At 47.8% G+C, this 24,577-nt stretch overlaps 1 protein-coding gene across 3 annotated transcripts; it reads right to left on the bottom strand.

The window, feature by feature from the left end:
• Positions 1 to 5,387: 5,387 nt before the first annotated feature.
• On the bottom strand, positions 5,388 to 24,133 carry TAF8 (TATA-box binding protein associated factor 8). 3 transcript variants are annotated; one of them, XM_060162880.1, is made up of 9 exons: positions 24,032 to 24,133; positions 23,099 to 23,255; positions 20,658 to 20,756; positions 20,249 to 20,311; positions 18,751 to 18,875; positions 16,343 to 16,490; positions 14,740 to 14,882; positions 7,695 to 7,834; positions 5,388 to 7,390 (listed from the first exon to the last, which is right to left on the bottom strand). In XM_060162880.1, the coding sequence occupies exons 1-9, from the start codon at positions 24,074 to 24,076 to the stop codon at positions 7,378 to 7,380; spliced, it is 933 nt and encodes a 310-aa protein (XP_060018863.1). In that variant the 5' UTR covers positions 24,077 to 24,133; the 3' UTR covers positions 5,388 to 7,377. The 3 variants fall into 3 exon arrangements, with proteins under 3 accessions (XP_060018863.1, XP_060018862.1, XP_060018864.1); XM_060162879.1 differs by having other exon boundaries at positions 5,388 to 6,935; XM_060162881.1 differs by lacking the exons at positions 5,388 to 7,390; positions 7,695 to 7,834 and adding an exon at positions 10,343 to 12,855.
• Positions 24,134 to 24,577: the final 444 nt, after the last annotated feature.

Genomic DNA, 24,577 nt, shown 5'->3' with positions numbered 1-24,577 from the left:
TAAAGCCCTGACTCAGGCCCAGGAGGCTCTGCACTGACTGGGCCCTGCTCCTCCCCGGCCCCCTCTCCCCCCGCTCTCCAGGGTCGAGGAGCCCACACCCTGCCTCAGAGCTCCTGTGCTGGCCCTTCCCTCTCCCTGGAATGCTCTTCCACGCAGCTGGTCCCATCGATGCACGCGATGCACGCGGGGCCCTGCTCCAACAGCTCTCCTTCCCCACCCTTTCTAAAATGGCACCCTGTCAGTACCCAGCCCCTTTCACCTGCCCCTCCAGATCCGCCCACTTACCACTTCTCTACCTTGCGCAGGGCCCTGGGAGGCTGGCCGCTCTGCCTGCAGGGACAGGCCCCACGCCCTCTGGCTTCCGTTCAGCAGAGAACAGGCAGGATCCCGGAAGGTGGGAGGGGGCAGGAGGCCAAGGCATTAATCCCCGGACTGGCTCTCTCCCTGCAGGGTGGCTGCCGCCCACTGGCCCCTCAATGGCTCTCAGCCTCAGCTCTTAGCAGCTCTTAGCTCGGCTTCTCTCCAGGTTCTAGTAACTGCTCCCTCCCCTCCCTCTCACTCACCCAGGTCTGGCTACCTATGCTGTGCTCCCCTATACCTGGCCCACACCCTTGGAGGTGACCCTTTTATTAAATTTTCCTCACATTACCCAGCTTGGATATACCGTGGCTTTTCTTTCAGGCCCCCAATTCACCACCCATTACATGCCTATGGTTTGTGAGCTGTCTGGCCCCCAAAGAGACCAGAAGGTCAGAGAATGTAGTGGCTTAGTTATTCTCTGCTGCAGCCCAACGTCTGACTCAGCGCCTGCGCACAGTAGCTCAATAAGTATTTGTCGAATGAGTGAATGAAGAAGGGAGGGATTGAGGTCATCTGGAGAGAGGATGTAGAGGCTGGAAGGACAGGCAAGAGTTTAGGAGGCGATGGGGAGGAAGCACACAAATGAAGGCACAGGAGGCAGTGGTGATGAGGATGCCGCCTACCCTCAAGGCATAAAAACCTCTGTTTCTGTCCTTCTTAGCGCTTCACGGTCTGGTGATTTTGGTCTATGTTTTCTTTGTGTGTCTTCCGACTAGAATGGATTCCCTGGGGGCAGGGGCCATGTCTGTCTTTTTCACTATGGTATCCTTAGAGCTTGGCACTGTTCCTGACATACATAGAAGGCACTAGATCCATACCTGTCAGATGAAGGAAAGATATGAGTTATCTAAAAGAAACAGTGAATTGGTAGAGGACCTGGAAAGCCGGGTTGGGCAGTTTGGAAGTTGCATGGAGAGCAGTAGGAATGAACTACAAGTCTTAGTGCGGGGCTGGGGGTCGGGGGACAAAGGTGGAGCTTATAGGAAGATGAGCCATTGTTACAGAGTCATTATTCATAAACCACGCAAAACTCTTCAAGGAATGAATAACAGTGATTAGCAGCCTCACCATCACTCTCTCCGTAACTGGTTCCGTTTCTAGCTCCCTTCCCAGAGACCGTGTGGGTGTGCGGTGGAAGCCACTCTGCACACAGTAGTGTCAGTGCCTTCGAGGAACAGAATCATGCGGTCTCGAAGCAAGAGTGTGAAAGGTAAAAGGCGTGGACGTGAGCAGGATGCCTGGGGGCAGGACCGCAGCTCTGCTCCTCAGCAGCTAAGCGGACCGAGGTGTTTCTGAACTCCTGGGCCTGCAGGTCCTCAACTGCAAGTGGGGACAGTAAGAACATTGAGGTAATCGTGAGGATTAAATGAGTCAATGTGTGTAAGACGCTTAGAACAGTGACTGGCAAGCGTTAAGTTCTCAATTAGTATTAGCTTGTGTATGATTTTAAAGACAACAGAAAAGAAAAAAGAGAAGTCTGGCAATGGAATAACGTTGTCGTTTATAAGGCACAGGTACAGACGTTCTCATTAAATCCTCCTGATGAGTATCATCAGTATTCATTTTATGGAAACTGGTTTGGACGCTTAGGGATTTGCCCTAGATCTCACAGCTGGTAGGTTGTGGTCGGGCCGTAAGTACCAATGTCACCGAGTCTTGTTTTATTGAACCACATGCCTCTAAGTTGAGCGACTTCAGGATTCCACAAAAACAAAGCCCAGGAAAGCCAGTTCCTTTTACACTTGTCCCCCACCCCAGCCCCCGGCCCCCAAAGCCAGGCCACTTCGTTACTGGTGTTTCAGTTAACTGCACTCATCACCTTTTAACTGCCTCGTGGTTAGAAACAAAGGAAAGGGGCATCCTCATCCCCAGGCTGGAGCTGGGAGGGACTGCTGTACACTTAGGAGATGTGAAAACCCAGTGCAATGTGTGGATCTTATTTTGATCCTGATTCAAACCAGCCAATTATTAAAAAATAAAATAAAAACATCTTTGGGACAACTGGAAAAATCCGAATATGAACTGGATACTAGGGGATGTTATAAAATCACTGTTCATTTGTTAAGTGTGATATTGATATGGTGATTATGTTAAAAAAAGAAAGTCTTAATCAACCCACATAAATATGCCCCCCATACAAAAACCTAATTTTTGACAAAGGTACAAACATCGTTCAATGGAAGAAGGGTAACTTTTGATCAAGGGTGCTGGATCAATTGGACATCCTCAGGCAAAATAGTGAACTCAACCTAAACCCCAACCTTATAAAAAAATTTACTCAAGGGAATTCCCTGGTGGTCCTGGACTCCATGCTTCCACTGCAGGGGCCCGGGTTTGATCCTTAGTCAGGGAACTAAGATCCCTCAAGCAGCTTGGCCAAAAAAAAACCAAACCAAACCAAACAAACAAAAAAACCCCAAAAACCTTAAAAAAAAATTACTCAAACTAGATCAAGGCCTAAAACATAAAACATACATCTATAAAAATATTAGAAAAAATACAGAGAAAGATCTGCAGGACGCAGGGGTCAACCCAAAAACACAGTCCATAAAAGAAAAAATAAATTGGATTTCATCAAAGTTAGAAACTATTGCTCTGCAAAAGATCCCTGTGAAGATAATGAAAAGACCAGCTTGTAGAGAAAGTATTTGCAAACCACACGTCTGACAAAGTTCTTGTATCCAGAATATATAAAGAAATCTAAAAACAAAGAAGCAAGCCAGTTAGAAAATGGACAAAAGATTTAAATGGATAATTAACCAAAGAGGATACACAGACAGCAAAAAAGCACATGAAAAGAAGTTCAACATCTAGGGACTTCACTGGTGGTGCAGTGGTTAAGAATCTGCCTGCCAGTGCAAGGGACATGGGTTTGATCCCTGGCTGAGGAAGATCCCACATGCTGCAGAGCAACTAAGCCTGTGTGCCACAACTACTGAGCCTGCGTGCCGCAACTACTGAAGCCTGTGTGCTCTAGGGCCCATGCTCCGCAACGAGAAGCCACCGCAATGAGAAGCCACTACAATGAGAAGCCCACGCACCTCAAGGAAGAGTAGCCCCCGCTCGCTGCAATTAGAGAAAGCCCGCGTGTGGCAACAAAAACCCAACACAGCCAAGAAAAAAAGATGTTTAACATCTAGCCATTAGGGAAACGCAAATTAAGATCACAATGAGTATTGCCGCACACCTATCAGCATGGCTAAAATTAAAAAAATAAAAAAAAAGGTAACACCAAACGTTGGCGAAGACGTGGAGAAACTGGCTCACTCGTACACTGCTAGCAGGAACGCAAACTGGTACAGCCACTCTGGAAAAGAGTTTCAGTTTCTTTTAAAATGAAACATACAGTTACCACAGGACCCAGCAGTTGCATTCTTGGGCATTTATTCCAGAGAAATGAAAACTTATGTTTACATAAAAACCTATACACAGATGTCTATAGCTGCTTTATTCGTAATAGCCCCAAACTGGAAACAGCCTAGATGTCCCTCCTTGTGTGAATGGTTAAACAGACATGGTACATCCATACTTGGGATACTACTCAGCAATAAAAAGAAAGGAACTACTGACACACACAACCACCTGGATGGCTCTCACTCGCTTATGCTAAGTGAAAAAAGCCAACTTCAAAAGGTCACAAACTTTGATTCCATTTATATAATATTTTTTAAATAAAATTATAGAGATGGAGAACAGAGCAGTGGCTGCCAGGGGGTAGGGATGGGGAAGAGGTGAGAGGTGGATGTGGTTATAAGGAGACAGCATGAAGGAACCTTGTGGTTATGGAAATGTTCTATATATATTTTAATTTTTATTGGAGTATAGTTACAATGTTGTTAGTTTTTTTAAATAAGTTTATCTGCTACATTGTTCTTTTATAAAAATATTTATTTTCTTTATTTTTTTGACCGCGTCGGGTCTTAGTTGCTGCACATGGGATCTTTCATTGCGGTGCGGGCTCTTCATTGTGGTGTGCAGGCTTCTCTCTAGTTGTGGCGTGCAGGCTCCAGGGTGCATGGGCTCTGTAGTTTGCGGCACGCAGGCTCTCTTGTTGAGGCATGTGAGCTCAGTAGTTGTGGCGTGCGCGCTTAGTTGCCCTGCAGCGTGTGTGATCCTAGTTTCCCGACCAGGGATCAAACCCGCATCCCCTGCATTGGAAGGCGGATTCTTAACCACTGGATCACCAGGGAAGTCCCTACAATGTTGTGTTAGTTTCTGCTGTAAAATGAATCAGTTATACATATACATATATCCACTCTTTTTAAGATTCTTTTCCCATATAGGTCATTACAGCATATTGAGTAGACTTCCCTATGCTATATACAGTAGGCCTTAATTAGTTACCTATTTTATATATAGTATAGTGTGTATATGTCTCAATCTCCCAATTTATCCCTGCCCCTCACAATGTTCTATACCTTGATTGTGAATCTACACATGACAAAATTGCATAGAGCTACACACACACACACACACACACACACACACACACACACACACGAAATGGTGGAATCTGAATAAGCCCTGTGGATTGTACCAATGTCGTTTTCCTGGCTTTGGTATTATACTACAGTTATTCAAGATGCTACCAATGAAGGAACTGGGTGAAGGGTACATGGGACCTTCCTGAACATTTTTTTTTTGGGCAACATCCTCAATCTATAATTACCTCAAAAAAACCTTTAAAAAGTCTATCAGATGCATAAAAACATATTTACAGATTACATGACATAGCTCTTAGATTTGTTTTAAAATATACTCTAGGAATAAAAAATAAAAGAAAAAAGTAGAAGAAACAGATGAAACAGAAAAGATGTTGATAGGTGTTGAAGTTGGGTGAAGAATACATAGGGAAAGTATATATACTTTCCTCCCTAGTTTTGTGTTTGCAGACTTCCCAAATAAAAAAAGTTTTAGACAGTTGAAAAGGGTACTCTGTCCAACATAAGGGCTAAGCCTTACTTATTGGTATACAGCTTTACTCACTGCTATAACATTTGCATACAAATTAAGTTCAAAGCTTATAATTCTGTTTCATTTACAAAGTTTTTATTATGACCTTTTATCAAGAGCTCATAAATCACATGCTTAATCTGGTTCTGTTGACTACTTTTTCCCTCCATGATTCCCCCAAAGTTATAAAAAATAAAAACTTATAAATATCCATTGAGGATTATGCACAGTTTTTACACGATAGTCAGGTCAATGTTTCAGGTTGTCCGACCATCTCCCAGTGTCTCACGCAGAACTGAATTACAGCAGCAAGGCCTCTGAAATCTCAACAGCAGAAGGAAATTCTTTTCCAAATCCCACCTCATTCCTTAGTGTTACAGCACTCAACAGGTGCTTGTTTGGGACAGTAGCAGGAGGAATTGCTGCTCCCGGGAGCGGGTGAGAACAGCAAGCCGGGAAAGTTTCAGCCCTGCACGTGGCATGGCTCAAACCTGGAGCTATATTTAAACTCAACAGGCCAAGAATCACCAAGAGCCAACTGACAAGCTCAGAGGGGGTCAGCAGAGGCCCGATCTGACTACTTTCAACTGGAGGAGTTTCAGGTCACTACAAACCGGAAAAACTCTTATTTGGTGCAGAGCTGGGGAATCCGATTTTCTCACTCAGTATCCTCTCTTCAGGTGCTGACGAGCAGCACTTTCCTTCCAGCCAGTGGGATGAAATGCTGAGAGAACAGTGAGGCCAGAGGAGCGTGGAGCCTGCTGTCAAGTCACCAGGTTTTTCGAGTTTTCAAATTCACCAAGAGGACGGAAGGTTAAGAGATGACTGTGGAAGCCGAGTAGCAGAAGAGCTCAGTATGGACCTTAGGACACTGACCCAGGATTTTCCTCCTTTACCCTGTGTTAACCTCCAGGTGTCACTGGCATTTCTCTTCCTCCAAATTGGTTTTAAAACCTCTTCCTCTGGAGAACAGTCAAAAGGTACCAGCTTGCCCAGCATCTTTCTTTTTTGGTTTGTAGGGCACATCAAGGATAAAGAGGCAAAGAGGCTGGACAGATTCAGACCTGCAGGCTCTTCTTGGCCCACTTCTGCCATAAGGTGGGCACGTGGCCTTCCACCCATGCCAACTTCCAGCAGACCGAACAGGTTTCTCAGCTTTCAGAACATGAGGCTAAGCCCGGCCTTCAAAATCTCATCCCCGCCACCTCCCACCCCCCAGCAAATCCTTTTCCTACTGCATAAAACCAGTGATTCCTCCATCAAATCACAGTGTAACATATCCACTGATGTAGGCTCTTGTCAAAGAAAATCTCTTTTCCCAGGATGGGGCAGAACTTGGCTGTTCCCAAGCACATGGTCCACAGAGGGACAGTAAAGGATAAACCCCTCAGGAGAGGGTGCTGCCCTGCTTTAGGGAGCTTTCATCAGATGCTGATGAGAGTCAGTACTGCCTTTCATTCTACTCCACACGCACCTGCTTATGCCTCCTGACTCCTGCCGGCCCCAGACTGAGGTTGCGACGGGTGGGCCTCCTGTTTCCAACATGTTAAAGGAGGGAAAGTCACCTTCGATCAGCTCTACAGGGCACGTGGAGCCCAGGTGAGGTGAGAAGTAAGGAGGTTCTAGGATGATAAAATAGGCGCCACAAACTGTCAGTCAATAAAAGGGGTCAAGATATCCTGAAATACAAACTAAGCAAAGTCTTTCCGGCAGTGAGCAAAGCAGGCAAAGAGACGTTTCTTTCCTGCCACCTTCCCTGGTCTCCCAGGTTTCAAGGAATCAAGTTCCATGACTATAAACGAAGTCACTGGCTGCCCCTGTGTCCCACGGTATGGCCCGGCTGATTTAAAAAGCCTCATTGTTACCATCGTATCTTCGTCAACCCAAACATCCAGTGAAAACAGGTAATCTTAATAGAGAGTTTGCTATTAAAATCATGCCCGGTCACACCCTAGAGCCTCGGCTTGTCCCCGAGGCGGCCACCCTCTTCTTCCCTCGAGTGGCTTTAACTCCCCCAGGAGGGTGGCATCCGCGTCTCTCTACAAGGCAGGCTTCCTTCTCAGCTCATGAGAGGGACCTAGAAAGAAGAGGAATCCATGCAGCCCGCCTGGTGGGGGCCCCAGCTGCTCTCCTTCTTGCGGGGGAACAACTGCTGGGCTGTGAGGGTTGGTCCCTGGGCTGCAGGATGCTCAACCTCCATGCAACAAAAGGTACATGCGGGAGATGAGGACGGAGAGGAAAGGGGAAAACATTCCCCTCTCACCAGAGTAGCTCTCCCCAAGGTTCAGAACCACCGGTGAGCCTCTCTTTTCTGCCAAGGAGCAGAGAAGGCCACCGCGGTTGGCCAGGGAGGCCTCTCTGCACCCTGGCCTCCAACTCACTTCTTCCTGCGGATCTTGGGTTTCTTCACAGGCCGCAGATAGGGGTTATCGATGATGTTCTCCTCCCCGTTCCGGCTCCCCGACAAGGAAGGGTTCTGCTGCAGGACAGAGGTGTTCTCCTTCTCGGCTCCAGAATCATCCTTTGAGCAAAAGCCGAAATAAAGCAAAATACCAAATGGCATAAGGAAAGAGATCATGCCCACGGTAAGAACTACTGTTAGCATCCCTTTCGTTGAGAAATTAGAAGCCCAAGCACCACCTTTTGGCTAATGTGCCTCTCTCTGCCCCAGACGAAAGGAGGCCAGGCAGCGGCTGCTATCAGAGGAAGGCGAGAGCACCAGCTTCGACACAGTGGAGCACAGAACACCAGACCCTGAACCTCTTCAGAGGCAGGGACAGGACTTACAAGGAACAGAGAACTGGGAGGGGCAGAGTCAGGGGCTACAATTTAGACGCTTCAGGGAGGAAGCCCAGCCTGTGCGGAGTCAAAGAAAAAGAGAAGTGGCTCCCGATGCCCTGCAGGACTGAGAGGTTCAGGACTGAAACAAATCATGTGCACAGGGCACCCCCGGACCAAAACTCACGTAAATCATAATCGGTTTTCCCGCAAATTCTCAAATATCTGGTACTTGCAACATGGTACAAATGATCATATCCCAGCAGAGGCCAGAAACTGCTCAAGCCCTGCGAGCTCCCATGAGGGCAAAGGGCATGTGCGGACACCCACATGGAAGCATCATCCCAAACCTCCACCCGCAGCCCCGGGATCAGGCCTTTTGCTGTGTGTTTTTTGAGGAAAGTGATTTTGGAGAAAAGCTTGTAAGTTTGAATATATTCAATATGATCTCAGTTAAAGAGTTTTTAAAAATCACAATGGGATGTAGACATAGAAAACCGTAATATGTTGAAGTTTTACAAACGGCTTCTGGAAATATGGGTGATTGATTCTCCTTTCCTTTTTTACACTCTTCTATTTTCCAAGTTCTTTAAAATGAGCAGAAGCTGCAGGCGAAGGGGATAAAAATCACACGAATCAGCTCAGGTCCAAGGGGCTATAAGGGACCAGAAGCAGCTGGTTGGGCTGCGCCCCCTGGTGACAGACCAGTGGTTCTGTCACTGGGATTCCCGTTCTGTAACTTGAGGCAAAAGAGGACTTGACCTCAACCAGGAGATTATGCTGTCAGAAGACAGCGGGACAGTGGACAGATGGAAGGTTCTCCCATAGGGACCACTGGCCTAGGACGGCGGCGCCAGTCTGGGCTCAATGAGACTGAAGAAAGTAATGACTTTGAGGTTCGGCTGCGTGCCCTCTCACTGCCCATCAGCCCTGTTCTCCCCAGAGGCCCAGTTCATCCAGGGCCCCTGTGCCTTCCCTCTCCAACACCCAGTCCGGTGGCACCAGAGTCACTGTGGACCTCCCGGAGGCTCTCTTGAAAGCGAGTACCCCAAGATCAGCCTGGCTGGCTCGTGCCAGACTAGGTGCCGGACACGTCTGACCACACCCAGACCTGCCTTGGATACCAGGCTCTGACCTTTCTGAAGTTCTTAACAGCTCGGTTTAGTAGCTCACCCCTACCTCCCTCCTCTCATCTCTCTACAGGAAACGCCCAACCTTCAAAGTTACTGGAAGTTCAACTGTGCCTTAAGTGCTTCCTGAGATGATTAGGGTGGAGGAGACCCAGTCAGGGGTGCCCTGGGATCACTGCTGGAGGCTCCTCCCACTCAGCTCGCTATGCCTCATGAGGCCAGGACTTGGGGCACGAGTCATGGGACAACAGGCTTCTCTACGCCCAAGGAGAGCTTCTGGAAATGCCACTTTCTTTGCTGTCTTTGGGGACAGGGAGCCTTGAGATGGGGAGGGACAGGAGGAGTACACAAAAGAAGTAAAGTACTAAAACGACTGAGATTTGTAAAAAAAGATGGGAGTGGAAAGGTCTGTCAGGAGCGACCTGGGCCGGGAAGGCCAGACTCAGGGCACGCTCCTCATGCACCCCATGCGCCCTGGGTGACTGCATCCAGCCTCACAGCTTCTACCACCACTTCCACGGCAGCATCCTCCACTTGAATCTCCCCAGCCCTCACATCTCCCTTGACCTCCAGGCCTGCACGGCCACTGTCGCTCAACCACCCGCCATCTCCATGTGGCGGGCAAGCAGGCATCTCAAATTCAACGTGCCTAAAACTAAACCGCGAGCACAAACAGCTTCTCCCACTGTCTTCCCGTCCTGTCCTCCCAGCTGTCCAAGCCCAAAACTCTGCAGTCACTCCTGCTTGCTTTCTTTCTCTGGCATCCCACAGCCAATCTGTTGGGAAAACTTCTTGGCCTTATCTTCCAAATACAGGCAGAATCTGACCACTTCCACTATCTCTTCCGCGACCCCCCTGGTAGGACCTACCAGTGTCTCTTACCCGGATGGACAACAGCCTCCTAACTGGCCTCCCGCCACAGTCCCTCCTCTGCCTGTCCCATTCTCACCAGCGCAGCCAGTGCTCCTTGGAGAAGTTCAGACCTGCCTCTCCTCTGCTCCACACCCTCCCAGGACTCCCACTTCATCCAATGAAAAGACAGTTCTTAAAACTGCTCACAAGGCCCCGCCTAATCTAACCTCTCCCTCCTCTCCCCCGGCCCCACCTTCCTCAGTCACACCTCTACTCTCCTTTGTGCTATTCCCCAGGGCCTTTGCACTGGCTGTTCCCTTTCCAGGGCACTCTTCCCCAGATATCCACATGGCTCACTCTCTCACCTCCTTCAAGACTCTGCTCAGACGTCACCTTCTCTGTGATGTGTACCCTGAGCACCCTATTTAAAACTGAAACCTCCACCCTTTACCCTGGATCCTCCCCCACTCAGTTTTCCCCCCGTAGCACTTTCATCTTTTACATACTATATAGTGATGCATTTATGTATTACGTCTGTGGTCATTCCCCCACTGCCAACACACAGGCTCCCGAGATGCAGCTGTAGTCTTTGTTCTGGTCACTGATGTGTCCCAAGCACTCAGAACAGTATCTGGCACTTACCAGGTACTAAACAAACACTTGCTGAGGACATGAATGGTGCATTGTTCAGAAAAGAGTAAAAGTTGAGACACTGGGATTGCCTGCAGAAGGCAGCTCGTTGAAATGTATCAGACAAGAATCCTCTGATACACCAATTAAAAATGAATAGCCCTGGGACTTCCCCGGCGGTCCAGTGGTTAAGACTCCACGCTTCCACTGCCGAGGGCGCAGGTTTGATCCTTGGTCAGGGAACTAAGATCCCACGTGCTGCGCAGTGTGGCCAATAAATAAATAAACAAAATGAATAGCCCCTTCATGTTCCTAGATGGAGTAACCAGAACCAAGTTAAACAAAGTAACTACCTAGCAACAGTCCTTGACAGCTGTGACCTTGATAGATAAAAGAACAATTTAAAACACCAGTTATTGAACTTCCCGTAACAATGTCTGTAAATGCTAATGACAGAAAACAACGTAAACATCCACAGGGGACTGGCTCACTAAGTCCACACAATGCAACAGGAGGAAGCTATGCGGAGGGATGAAGCAGCTCCTCACATACAGCGTGCAACGACCACCGAGATATCGCCACAAAGAAAGCAAGCAAGGGGAAAGCACTGTTTGTGCTTAAAATAACAATTAAAAAACATCTCTAGAAGGATTCACAAGAGACTGGTGACACTGGTTGCTTTGTAGGAGGGAAAATGGATGACAGGGAACAAGGACAGGTGAAAGACTGTCACCATACATCTTTTCGTACATTCTGAGTCTTAAACATGATTGTATTTGCCAGTCCAACGAAATAACAAGCCCAACTGACTGTCATAAATTGTTGCTGGAATCCTTTTCCTGAAGTCTTTTTATTTATTTATTTTGTACAGAAGAGCATGTGGTCATACAGCAGGGGCAGGGGGAGGGGGGCAGTGGGTACCATGAGCGGCCATGTGCCAGGCACCTGATACGGATGAGCTCATTTTATCTCAGGCTCCTCACTTCCCCTTGAGGTAGGTGTTCCTACTCCTATTTGCATTTGCGAGGAAACAGACTCAGATGCTGGGTCATGAGCTGGAAAGTACCCTGGTCTGGATGTGCGGCCAGGCCAGTCTGACTCTGAGGCTCAGATCTTTCTACTCTTCCTGTCTGGCTTGGCCTCAGGCAGTTCCTGGCCTCCTTTCAGCCTCGGTTCACTCACCGCCATGACCTCACCTATGTCATTACATTACCCGGAGTTTTAGATAACACACCTGCAAGCCCTTTAGCTGCTTTGTACTTAAAAAGGAACAGTGATGTTTGTTCAGAAGACTCCACCTTCTCATAAGGTGAGCCTCATCTTAGTCCGTGCCACAATCACCATATCTCAGACCAAATTAACTGAGTCCAAAACAGAAGTGTAGAATAACAAAGCTCCTCTGCTCTATGTAGAGCCATGGGCTCCCAGCCCTAATCTGAAAGGAATAATTCAACATTAAAGGAATGTGTGTTCAGGCTCGGGAGACCTTCAGCAAATACTAGAGTCAGCACTGGCACTCTGCACCTGCATCCTGGGGCCTCACACCTCAGAGAACACGAGGAACCCTCAGTCCAGCTACAATCACTGAGCCATCCCTTGCTTAAAAGCCAGGGCCAACCTTAAAGGATGGATGAATGTGGTAACCTGACTCTTAGGGTCCTGGAAGCTTTAAAGGCATTAGAGCTTCAGCAGGTCTGTGACTCTACTTGGCACTTTCTCCCCTGATGCATGAACAAGAGTGGGTCTTATCCTCTTACTTGTCGAGTACAATACAGCGTAACCAGAAAAGAACACCCACCAGTTTCAACAAGCACACCTCCCCGCCGACCTTTGTTTCTGTGCCCACACATTTTATCTCCTATCCTGGCTCTGATATGTCCACAATAAGGCTAACCCCTCCTTTTGGGCACTGAATCCCATGCCCTCTCCCTCACCAAAGATCATCATTCCAAAATGTTTCTTTCTCTCCTGCATCAACTTTACCAGATCATTTTCATCAGCATACAAACATCCTGTTATTTCTTTTATTTTAAAAAAACAAATAAGGGACATCCCTGGCAGTCCGGTGGTGAGGACTCCACGTTTCCACCGTGAGGGGTCCACGTTTGATGCCTGGTTGGGGAACTAAGATCCCCCAAGCTGCAAGGTGCGGCTAAAAAAATCAGTACATAAAATTTAAAAATAAAGATAAAAAACAGAACACCTCTCTGACCTCCTTAATTCTTCCCCTTTAGTTACCGCTCCATTTTCTCTCCTTCCCTTCACAGCAAAATTCCTTGAAACCATGGTCTACATTGGTCTACCAATGGTCTACCATGGTCTACATTAATGGAACTTTCTGTGATGATTTAACTGTTCATATCTGTGCTGCCCAGTGGGTAGCCACGAGCCACAGGTGGCCACTGAAATGTGGCTGGTGTGACCAAGGAACTGAATTTTTTTGTTTTATTTAATTTACATCAATTTAGACTTAAATAGTCACATGTGGCTACTGGCCACTGTAACGGACAACACAAATCCACACTCACCGACTCCAGTTCCTCTCTTCTCTTTCTCTTTGAATTCACTTGCTCTCATTCTTCCTGAAATTGCCATTGTCAAGGTCACAAACTGCATGCCCGTTGCCAAATCTAATGGGCAACATCTCAGTCCTCAGATGACTGGAACTAACTGCAGCTTCAGACACAGCTGATCACCCTCTTCTCCCTGAAACACTTTCTTCCCTTGGCCTCCGGGATGCCGCAGCACCCCCCCACACACCCCCTCCCCGGTTCCACCACCTTTCCCGCTGTGCCTTCTCCATCTTCTTGGCCGGTTCCTCATCTCCTCACCCTCTGAACAGCGCAGAGCCCCAGGGCTCAGTCCTGGCACCTCTTCTCTATTTTATCCTCACTCGCCCCCTAGGCACTCACCTGGTCTCGTGGTTTAAACACTATCTACACGCCGAGGACTCCCAGGTTTGCATCTCCTGAGCCCAAAAGCTCCTTGAACTCCAATGTGCCTATCCACCTTCTTACCTGACCCCACCACCCGTATGTCTAATAAGCATCTCAATCTTACCTCGTGTAAACCTCTGCTCCTGGTTTCCCCCCCTACACCTGTTCCACCCAACCGTCTCGCCTGTCTTGGCTGAGGGAACTTCCATATTGCCTGTCGTTCAGGAAAAAAACCTTGCATTTATCTTTGACTCTCTTTCTCTCACATCCACTCCATCAGTCGCTTCTGCTCCGAAAATAATCTAGAATCTGACCAAATAATCTACCTGTGTCTTCACCTCTACCACCATCTCTCAGCTTCTTGCACCAGCCTCCCGACCGGTCTGCTTCTGCCCTCACCCTCTGTAGTCCACCCTCGACCCAGCAACCTCACCGATCCTGAGACCCTCCTCTGCTCCGTATGTCCAGGGGCTCCCATTGTACTGACAAGAAGCCCAAGTGCTTAGGTACCGTTAAGACCTGACTTCCCCAGGAGCTCTCTGACCTCATCCCCTGCTCTCCTCCCCCCATTCTGCTCATGCCACACTGGCCACCCTGATGGCCTTGCCATTCCTCAGCACAACAGCACCCACCTCAGGGCCTTCGCATCTGCTGTTCCCTCTGTGGGGAACGCTCTACTCCCAGATACGTGCGAGCCTTGTTCCCTTCAGGTCTTTACTCACCTGTCATCTTCTCAGTCACCCAATCTAATACCACATCCCCCAGGCCCGTACCTACTCCCATCTCCTAATTTCTCACTTTTCCTTAGCTCCTTTAGGGAAGGACATTTTGTCTATCTTGCCTCCTGCTAATTCCCTAGCACCTGGCACCTGCCTGACTCTGGCAGGTGCTCATTCAATATGAATGGATCCCCAGGACACAGACTTATCCCTCGAGCTAGAGATCGTGCCGCAATTGGATCACCGCAGGCCCATCATGCAAGTCCCTAACATGGGGCCAGAGACCTGAGGTAGGTCCTGTCCAATCCCCAGGGTGATAGGCAGAGAGCAGCACGGGCTACTGCGGGGGGCGTGCTGAAGCGGGCAGAAGGCAGGACCCACCGTGCTGATGTGAAGAGGGAGGTTCTCTGTGTCTGTCTGCTCGTCCTGCTCCGAGGAATCCGTCTCCTCCATTTGTTGCATCTCCAGCTCAGACGGAAGAAGAGCGGTCAGGTAGGGGATGGTGAAAGGCCTGGCAGCAATCACTGGGGGGTTGGAAGAGAGGCCGAGAGCCTTATGACAGATCAGCGAGCAGCAGCGAATGACAGTGATGGCTAACACGCTCGAGCGCTTAGCACAGGCCAGGCAGTGTCCTACAGGCTTCACATGTTATCTTTAATTCTCGCCTCCACCCTATTAAGTAAGTACAATTACCAACCCCATTTTACAGATGGGGAACCTGAGGCCCGGAGAGGTTACGTGACCTCCTCAAGCACACCGGAAGTGGTGGAGTGGAATTTGAACTCGGGCAATATGACTGCACAGCCTACTTTTACCAAGTACCACTGAAATCAGAGAGAACTGGGGCTGAATCCTAGCAAAGCATCAGCTTAGTGATCTTATACCCAAGGTCAGTTAACCCCCAGCCTCATTACTAGAGCAGGGATATGGGTCCCTTCAACCTGAAGGACTCAGGTCCCGACAGCGGACTTGAGAACTCTCTGTGTGGAAGTATATCCACTGAGCTAGCGGGCACTTCAGGTACACGAGGGACCCAATTCCTCCAAAAAGCACCGAGGCTGAGTAGGCGAAATCATTAAATAAATAAACAAATAAAAAGTAAGCAAGTAAATAAATAAGTAAATAAGTAAGTAAATAAATAAATAAATAATAAAAAGAAAGTCTCTGTGCATACTTCCATGGTAGAATGTCATTATCAGGAGACACTCTAAGATTATTTTTAACATGGCTCAGATGTGGAGTCCTGCAGACAGAAAGAGCTAGGTTTAAATGCTATCTACTCTCCGTGTGACCTTGGGCAAATTACTTCATTTCTCTTTTCTCTAAGCCTTGGCTCCTGGAATGGTGGAAGTAACAGTTCCTAACTCAGAGGCTCACTCGAGGAGTTCATGAGATAACGTAGGGAAGGTGAGTAGCACAGTGTCTGGACTTAATAACTTAGCCGCTGTGGTTCCGGGCCAAGGCACACAGCGAGAATCCAACAGGAGCTTGCTGACTGAATGAATCATCTAAACCAATCTCCCTCACTCCCCTGAGGCCTGAGGAGAGGAAGACACTTGGTCACACAGTGAAACGATAGTGCTGAGATGAGAAATTATATGGTGAGTCCTGTGAGAAGACGTAGTGAAGGCAAAGTCTGGCAGAGGTTCTTTAACAGTCCTGACCCTGCCAACAGGGTCCTTCTACCACCAGGGCTGCCCCTTCTGCTAAATGAGCCTCTCTGATGCCTGGGGCTCAGTCACCCTCGAGGTAACCTCAACTCAATGCACCTCAAGTGCCCAATCCCAACAGAGGCCATTACTGTTTTGGAGTCATCAGTTAGGGACAGGCCCTTAAGACCTAGAAAAAGGAGCCAGAAATGAAGAACAAGTTCCACAAGACAAGGACAAAGCTTATTCATTTTTTCCAATGACACTGAGAGAGAGGGAAGATGGGGCGATGATCTCAAAGGACAAGCCAGGGTCCACAGAGGGGAGACACTCACAGGGAAACGTGCTGACGTCATCTTTGAAAAGACTCTGGGTCTCCCCGGTCTTGGCCATAAAACGGGTGAGTGCCCGCTCCACGTCTCGTCTCTGGGACGCGGCCTTCTCCCGCAGGACCTGGTAGTCCGACACAGGCTCACGGTACGTCTAAAGGGAGAACAGCAAAGACACTAGAGAAATACCAATGACTACACTGCCCTCCTCAGGTTCCTGCCTTGCTGTTGCTCTGTCCTCCCACCCTTTAAATGACCCCTACCGTCACTGAGAGCAGAGATCCCCAAGGGCAGAGGAAGGGCAGAAAGAAACAATATAACTATGATTAACATTTACTTTGAATCTTAAAAGTTAAGAAATATACAAACATTTACATTTACGTGATCCCGGGCCTTCATTTAGCTCCAGCAACAGCTGGACTCAGGCATAAGAGACACATCCTGAAGGGAGAGTGGCAATTCTCAGCCCCACACACCTGCCGGGGAAGCCCTGCCAGGGAAGCCCTGCCGGGGACCACCCAGGGGCCCTCAGTGTAACATGACAACAGAACTTTCTGACATGTTTAAAGTCTTCCCAAGATGAAGAATTTAACAGGATTTTGAACACGCTGGTTAAAAACATTAAAATGCAAGATCTTACAATTATTTTTAAGATAACCGTTTGACATTTAAAAAGTTGGAAATTTAATAGGGAAATTTTAACATAAGTCTTCAAATAATTGGTAGATGAGAATGAAAAAAATTAGTTTTATGATTTATTAAGGGCAGTCTAAGATCCCACCTATCTTTGTACTGTACCTTTTTCAACTATGAGAACTGTTAAAGTATCAAAATAAACTGAACTTAGCACCAGACCTCCTGCTTCATATTCCACCAGGTATTAAACCAAGATTTCAAAAAGTACAAAAGCTGAGGCTATAACGTGGCTGCCACTAAAAAGGAGCACCAGTTTCCTGAACCTTTAATAAGGGTCAGATGATCTTTCAACGTACATTGTTTTAGTACTGTGTTACATTATAACATTCACGTAAATGAGCAAACAAATACTGAAGCATGTGCTTAATACTGTACTGACAGACATATGCTACAAAAGAGTTAGAGACTGCTGTGGGTTGAATTATAGCCCCCTAAAAAAAAGATGTGTGGAAGGCCTAACCCCCAGGACCCCAGAATATGATCTCATTTGGAAATAGAGTCATTGCAAGATGTAATCAGTTAACATGAGGTCATATGAGTAGGGTGGTAAGACTCCGATATGACTGGTGTCCTTATAAGAAATGGCCACGTGAAGACGGAGATACAGAGAGAGGGCCGTGTGAAGAGGAAGACTGGAGTGACGCATCTACAGGCCAAGGGGCGCCACGAACTGCCTAGAAACCACCTGAGGCTGGGCGAAGGTTTCACAGGGAGCCTGCCGACACCTTGATTTTGGACTTCCAGCCTCTGGAACTACAAGATAATACACTTCTGTTGCTCTAAGGCACCGAGTGTGTGGCACTTTACAGCAGCCCTAGGACACTAATACAGAAAATCCTGGTCAAGAGCATGGCTGCGCTGCAATGGTGGCTGACCACCTGCTCCTTTGCCCCGTATCCTGAGGTGTGGAAAAATCTCCTGGAGGACTTGCCCCAACCCTGCATCGTGGCCATATTTGCACCGGGACGCAGTGTGGAGGCGGGGACACAGGAAGCGGGTAGAAGAGCCTCTGGGGACTCCTATGCACACTGTACCTTCCCAAAGGAAGGTGAAATCGCTAGAAGGCAAATTGGAACACGGAGGACATGTTCAGAGGACATCTGAACTAAGCAGGACAACTAGACTTGTCCCACACAGACCCAGAGCTCACAGTTATGATAAGTTCCATTTCATATTACAAGTTTTATTTTTTGTTTTTTTTTGGGGGGCCACACCATGCAGCTTGTGGGATCTTAGTTCCCAGACCAGGGATTGAACCCAGGCCCTCAGCAGTGAAAGCACGGAGTCCTAACCACTGGACTGCCAGGGAATTCCCCCAAGTATGTTTTAAGTAACTCTTTCCCTGATTTCAAAAATAACTCTTAGCTATTATGGAAAATTTGGGAAACCCAGAAAAGCACACACAAAACAACAGTTACCTATAATCCCACCATGAATTACTACCAGCATTTTGTGGAATGTGTCTCTTCTCTACGTGGCTAGGTTCCTCTGTGGGACAGGCGAAACGGTGCCACTTTCAGTTCATTTATTAACTATATTTTCGCCAGCAAACTGGAGAAGATAATTCTCCTTTGCCAAACTGTTTTCCAGTGAGGAACGACATTGTGAGTTCTGAACTACCCTGTGACCAACAAACTTCTGGACTCCAGCCTGACAGCCAGGAAAATGGAGTCTGCTTTTGCGTCAGTCACAGCCCCCAGGGTGGCCTTGTCACTCACCGGAGTTTTGATGTAGGTGTGGGGGTCGGGGAACTCGGGAAAATGGCTGGGGATGTGTGGCGGGTGGGGCCGGTTCTGTCCTGCAGTGAGGGCCTTGGGGGTCACCGGCTGATTGGTCACTGGAGCTGCAACAGAGTCACCGGCGGTTACTCTTCCACCCAAGGCCTCGCGTCTCTACCCACACCCTCCTTTTCTCAAAGTAAATCCTGGACCTCAATGTTCTATGCGACAGGCACTTTGTAATTCTACCAATAAAAGGCCTCTAATGGCCTGAGGACCTGAAAAGGTACCTCCGCCCCCCAACAACGCCCGGCACGGCATGACCTGGGGTGACATTCCCATCTACAACAATCCTGACTGCATGCCTCTTAGGGCGGGGAGTGCGGGGCAGAGACAAGCTAACTACATAAAGAGCAGGCTGAGGACCTAAGGAAGTTAGGTGGGCTGCTAACTACTTTCAAGAACCCAGGTAACAAAGACAGACATGGAGCCAGGGTAAGTTAAGCGAGGGCCAACGAGAGCAAGAGGGGTTGAAAATGGCACCTTTCACTGCCACTTTGAGAGGAGCATCTTAAAACGATGTCAGCTGGGCTTCCCTGGTGGTGCAGTGGTTAAGAATCCACCTGCCAATGCAGGGGATGCAGGTTCTATCCCTGGTCCGGGAATATCCCACATGCCGCGGAGCAACTAAGCCCGGGCACCACAACTACTGAGCCTGCGCTCTAGAGCCCGCGAGCCACGACTGAGCCTGTGTCGTGCTGCAACTATTGAAGCCCGCGCGCGCGTAGAACCCGTGCTCCGCAGCAAGAGAAGCCACCGCAATGAGAAGCCCGTGCAACACAACGAAGAGTAGCCCCCGCTCGCCGCAACTAGAGAAAGCCCGTGCACAATAACAAAGACCCAACACAGCCAAAAAAGAAAAGATGCCAGCCTGAAAGGGGTGATGGAAAAAAAAATCTAGTGAATTCTCCCGAGGTCCTGCAAACCCAAACTAGTTACTCCAATCAACTCAGTTTATGGCACTCAGTGCATCTAAGGCAGAGATCATCAGACTTTTTGTATAAAGGGACAGGAGGTAAATATTTTAGGTTTTGCAAGCTGTGCAGCCTGTCACAACTACTTAACTCTGCCATTATTGCATGAAAACAACCATAGATAATAAGTAAACATGGCTGTGTACCAACAAAAGTTTATTTACAAAACAGGAGGTGGACCACGTTAGGCCTATAGGCCATAGTTTACTGACCCTGGATCTAAGGAAGAACAAGCATTCTCACATTTTTCAAGTAGCATCGAGATGGTTTACCTTTCTGGTGACTGAACTTCACATCCTAATCTGACTAGCCCAAATAACGATTACATGGTAGGTAAGCCCCAAATAATGGAAGGGAGCCTGCAACGAGGCAGTAGCTACACACCAATCCCTGCCCTAGTCAACGAATTCATTCCACCAGCATTAACTGAGCACTCCTGAGTACCTCAGTTCAGAGTCACTTACGGGCAGTGATGACCATCCTCTGAGACCGTTTTGCATAAGCAGGGAGAGTGTCCACATTGAAACCTAAGAAACAGGAGAACAAAAATCACTGCCCAGACCACTGGATACTGAACATGGAAGGGGAAGTAATACTGTGGTGAAATAGTTTAAATTCCCAACACAAGAGCTTTGCTGACACTCAAAAGAAGCTCCAGCAGAATTCCCAAAGAGGGAGTTAGGAGGCCTCTTAAAGGGGTTCAGAGGAACCCTCTTTTGATAACTCTCTCAAGCTAAAAGCAAACCAGGAGACTCATGAGGGGATTTAAGAACGCTCAGCAGAGGGGGCTGCCTCCTGGGGACTCCTCTCCCTCTCTCTCTCATGCCTCCAACTCAGCTGCACTGAAGAAACGGAAACTGGAGGTGTACTCACCCATCTCGACAAGTGTGACCACAATATCTGACAGTGTGGGCTGCGTCCTGGCTGTGTGCTCACAGTAAGACTTGGCACTCCTCCCAATTTCTGAAATGTCTAGGAAAGGATCAAAGGCAGAAAGTCTTACTCTCAGTTCCCAAACAGTTAAACACAGAATTGCCATATGAGCCAGCAATTCCACTCCTAGATATCCACCCAAGTGAAGGGAAAACAGGGACTCAAACAGAGTGCATGATGTTCATAGCAGCACTACTTGTGCATCCATGTTCATAGCAGCACTATTCACAGTAGACAAAAGGTAGAAATAACCCAGTGTCCATCCATAGATGAATGGAAACATAAAATGTGGTCTATCCATATAATGGAATATTATTCAGCCTTCAAAAGGAATGACATTCTGATACAAGCTACAACATGAATAAACGTTGAAAACATCATGCTAATGAAATAAGCCAGACAGTCAAATATTTTAAGATTCCACTTATATGAGGTATCTAGAAAAAAAAAATTCAGGGCTTCCCTGGTGGTGCAGTGGTTGAGAATCTGCCTGCCAATGCAGGGGACAGGGGTTCAAGCCCTGGTCTGGGAAGATCCCACATGCCGCGGAGCAACTGGGCCCGTGAGCCACAACTACTGAGCCTGCGCATCTGGAGCCTGTGCTCCGCAACAGGAGAGGCCACGACAGTGAGAGCCCCGCGCACCGCGATGAAGAGTGGCCCCCGCTTGCTGCAACTAGAGAAAGCCCTCGCACAGAAACAAAGACCCAATGCAGCTAAATAAATAAAATTTATTTTAAAAAAAATTCATAGAGACAAAAAAATTGATTAGGAGTTACCAGGAGTTGGGAGGAACGAGGAATGGGGAGTTACTGTTTATGGATACAGTTTCTGTTTAGAATGATGAAAAAGTTCTGGAAATGGATAATGCTGATGGTTGTACAACATTGTGAGTATATTTAACACTACTGAATTGTACACTGAAAAATAATTAAAATGGTAATTTTATGATATGTACATTGTGCCACCACAAAAAAAAAAAGGTCTTATTATCTGGTTGTCAAGTTTTTGTTTCTTCTACCTGAAGCTGAACCTCTTTTCAGCCATGCTAAACTCCTTCAGGGGAAAGGGGAAGCATGAAGCTGGGCTCCATGAGTGGGTTTCAGAGGTGGATGGGCAGCTCCAGGAAAATTCTGAAATTGTGAATTTTACATACAAAAGAGACTTTTTCTGGGATGGGTCCACAGGTCAAAACCATTTTCATAATAAAATGAGACATCCTTTGACTTTTTTAGTCTCATTCTCTCATGCAGTTTTCCGGAGGCTATGTCACCTATGATGACATCGTGGCTCTGCTGGATAATGGAATGTGTGCTTGTGCATTCTTATGTTTTAAAATGTTCTCAGTTTTATTTTCTAACGTGACAAAAATCTCTATATATAGAGCCCATGTATATAAAATTCCTTGGGGTCCTCAATATTTAAGAGTCTAATGGGGTTTGGGATGGCTGCTTTAGGAAAACATTTGGTATCTTGAAGCATTTGGTATCTTGAAACAACAGCTGCAGAGCGTCACCTCAACCCAGATCACAGCCTTCCCGGGGCAGCCCACATCTAGTGACTGATCAACCAGACTACAAAGGCAGCGCTTTGGGGGACTGATGTCAGATACTCTGATGGGCAATAGTTGCTCCAGAGCACCCCACTGAGTTGGCCAATTCTTTGTTTGGCCTGTACTGCAGCTCAACTTCTCTCTCTGCTTAAACCTTTCTCTCACTTCCATTCATAGGGTTGATTCTGCCCTCAAACACCTTAAACACCCACAACCCTCATTCCATCCTCCCCTCCCCTCCAAAGGCCCAAAGAGGGAAATACAGTGTACATGCACAAGCCTATGTGAGACCGTTCCAGGCTCCTAAACCTCAAGATACTTCCTTCTAAAAGGGTGTTTTTTTCTTTTTTCCGTTTTCTAAAACTTATTCACCCTCACTCTTTGTATCACATAATATAGCATTTGATTATATAATGTGCAGCATCTATTTCACGGGAATTAATCCTGACTCTCCAATGAAACTGTAAGTTCTTTGAGCATAGAGAACAAACAGCAATAATAACAGCACCTACAAGTCATCGAGAGCTTACAACGTTCCCAGCTTTGACTGTTTTACATATACATCTCACTTATACTCAAAACTCCAGGAGGTACAAATTATGACTCCTTTTCACAAAGGAGGCAATTGAGGTTCCGGAGGTTGAGTGGTTAACCCAAGCTATTAGGTGGCAGAGTGATGACCTACACCCAGGTCTATCTGATTCTAAAGCCTGTAAGTCACTTAACAATGTTCTTCTTTTTCTTAAATTCTCTCTAACACTATCACAATGCAGGACACAGAACAGATGTTTGGTTGACTCGAGGAAAGCCTATTGTTTCCTGGTACTTACAGCTCTGCAGCATCTCTGTCAATGTTTCCACAGATGCTTTCTCAGCACTCTCAAACCCTGCCTCTGTCAGCAGGGAGCTCACAACCACTTGCAGGGTTCGCCTTCGGGCCAGATGGTAGTTATCAGCAGGGTTAGTGGACTGTTTACTTCCTGATCTCTGTGAATCAGCAGCCCAGAAAGAGAAAACGTTTTCATCCAGAGGACAAGGATGCAATCACAGAGTTCACATACTGCCAACGGCAAGCAAAGGTTCTTTTGCTAAATACTTATTTATTAGTGCTTAATAAGATGTGGTAGTCCCTGATGTTTAGACTTAGAGCTCTTGGCCAAATGAGTAATAACTGAGCACCCCGGGAGCTCTAAATTCGGAGACAGCCTTTCTGCCTACCTAATACTTACAATTCCAATAACAAAACGGCTGTTTTCTACTTTCTATTTTAGCAGATTATCAGAATATATAGCTGAAGAAACACGCACGATGGGATTGAACTCATATCCATCTCCCAGAAAAAAAGTGACCTCTCTCTTGTTCCTTCCACCTCCACACCACTTTGCTAACGAGGAAAATTAAAACAACAAACAACACATGATGCTAAGTAGAGGACCTACAAGTAGGAAGTATTTTGAAACGGGAATCCCTCCCAACTTTGGCGAGCCAATAAGAAGGCGAAAGCGGCCTCGTTGCACCAATCAGGAGGTGTTCCGGGCTCCCAACCCCCAACAGAGAACGGGCCAATCAGTATACAAGTCCACCAACTCAGGAGGCAACCGCCGAGTCTCGAGAAGGGGGTCACGTACGACCTAAAAGACCCTCCTCCACTCAGAGCTCATGGTGGGGCTGGATTTCTGGGTATAAGATTGTAGCCCAGGCTAGGGGAAAGTTACAGAATGCCCCGACTCTCTCGGCTTCGGCCTCGCGCCTCCCGCCCTTACCGTTCCGGAGCTGCCAGCCCCGGCAGTGGCCACCGCGTCGGCCATCTTGCTCTGGCGTAATGGGCATGAGCGCAGGGCAGGATGGGGCTTGTAGTCACCGGGCGGGGAGGAGCGGCTAGAGGGCGGGGCGACACGCGCCCCTCTGGGCTTTCCTAGGCCCAGCGGGGTCGGGAGGGTGTGTTGGGTGACCCCGCTCACTTGGCCTTCTGTGAGCGGTGCGTTCAGTAAGCCCCGGAAGTGGCCAGGAAAATGAGCTCTCGGTTTTACACCTATTTTGAAATGAAGTCGCTTTTCGTAAAAAGCACATCCCTGGAACACTCCAAAGGTGCCTGATAGCAACCTCTGCCTGGGTCCCGCTGGGTCCCCATCATTTACTCTCTAGGGGAGGGGTCTGAGATTCTGTATTCTTAAAACCTCCAGGTGATTCTTCTGAGCGGGAAATTTGAGGAAACCTTGTTTTGTGCTGGCGGCCCCTCAGCCCACTTGGAACTAGATCCCAACAGCCACCCAATCCAGGTGTTCCAACGCATCCCGCTGCCTTCTCGC

This window comes from Lagenorhynchus albirostris, chromosome 10 (assembly GCF_949774975.1).
Source record: "Lagenorhynchus albirostris chromosome 10, mLagAlb1.1, whole genome shotgun sequence".
NCBI classification, from domain to species: domain Eukaryota; kingdom Metazoa; phylum Chordata; class Mammalia; order Artiodactyla; family Delphinidae; genus Lagenorhynchus; species Lagenorhynchus albirostris.
Note: the sequence above shows the minus strand (reverse complement) of the source record. Positions and strands in the feature narration are given on the sequence as shown.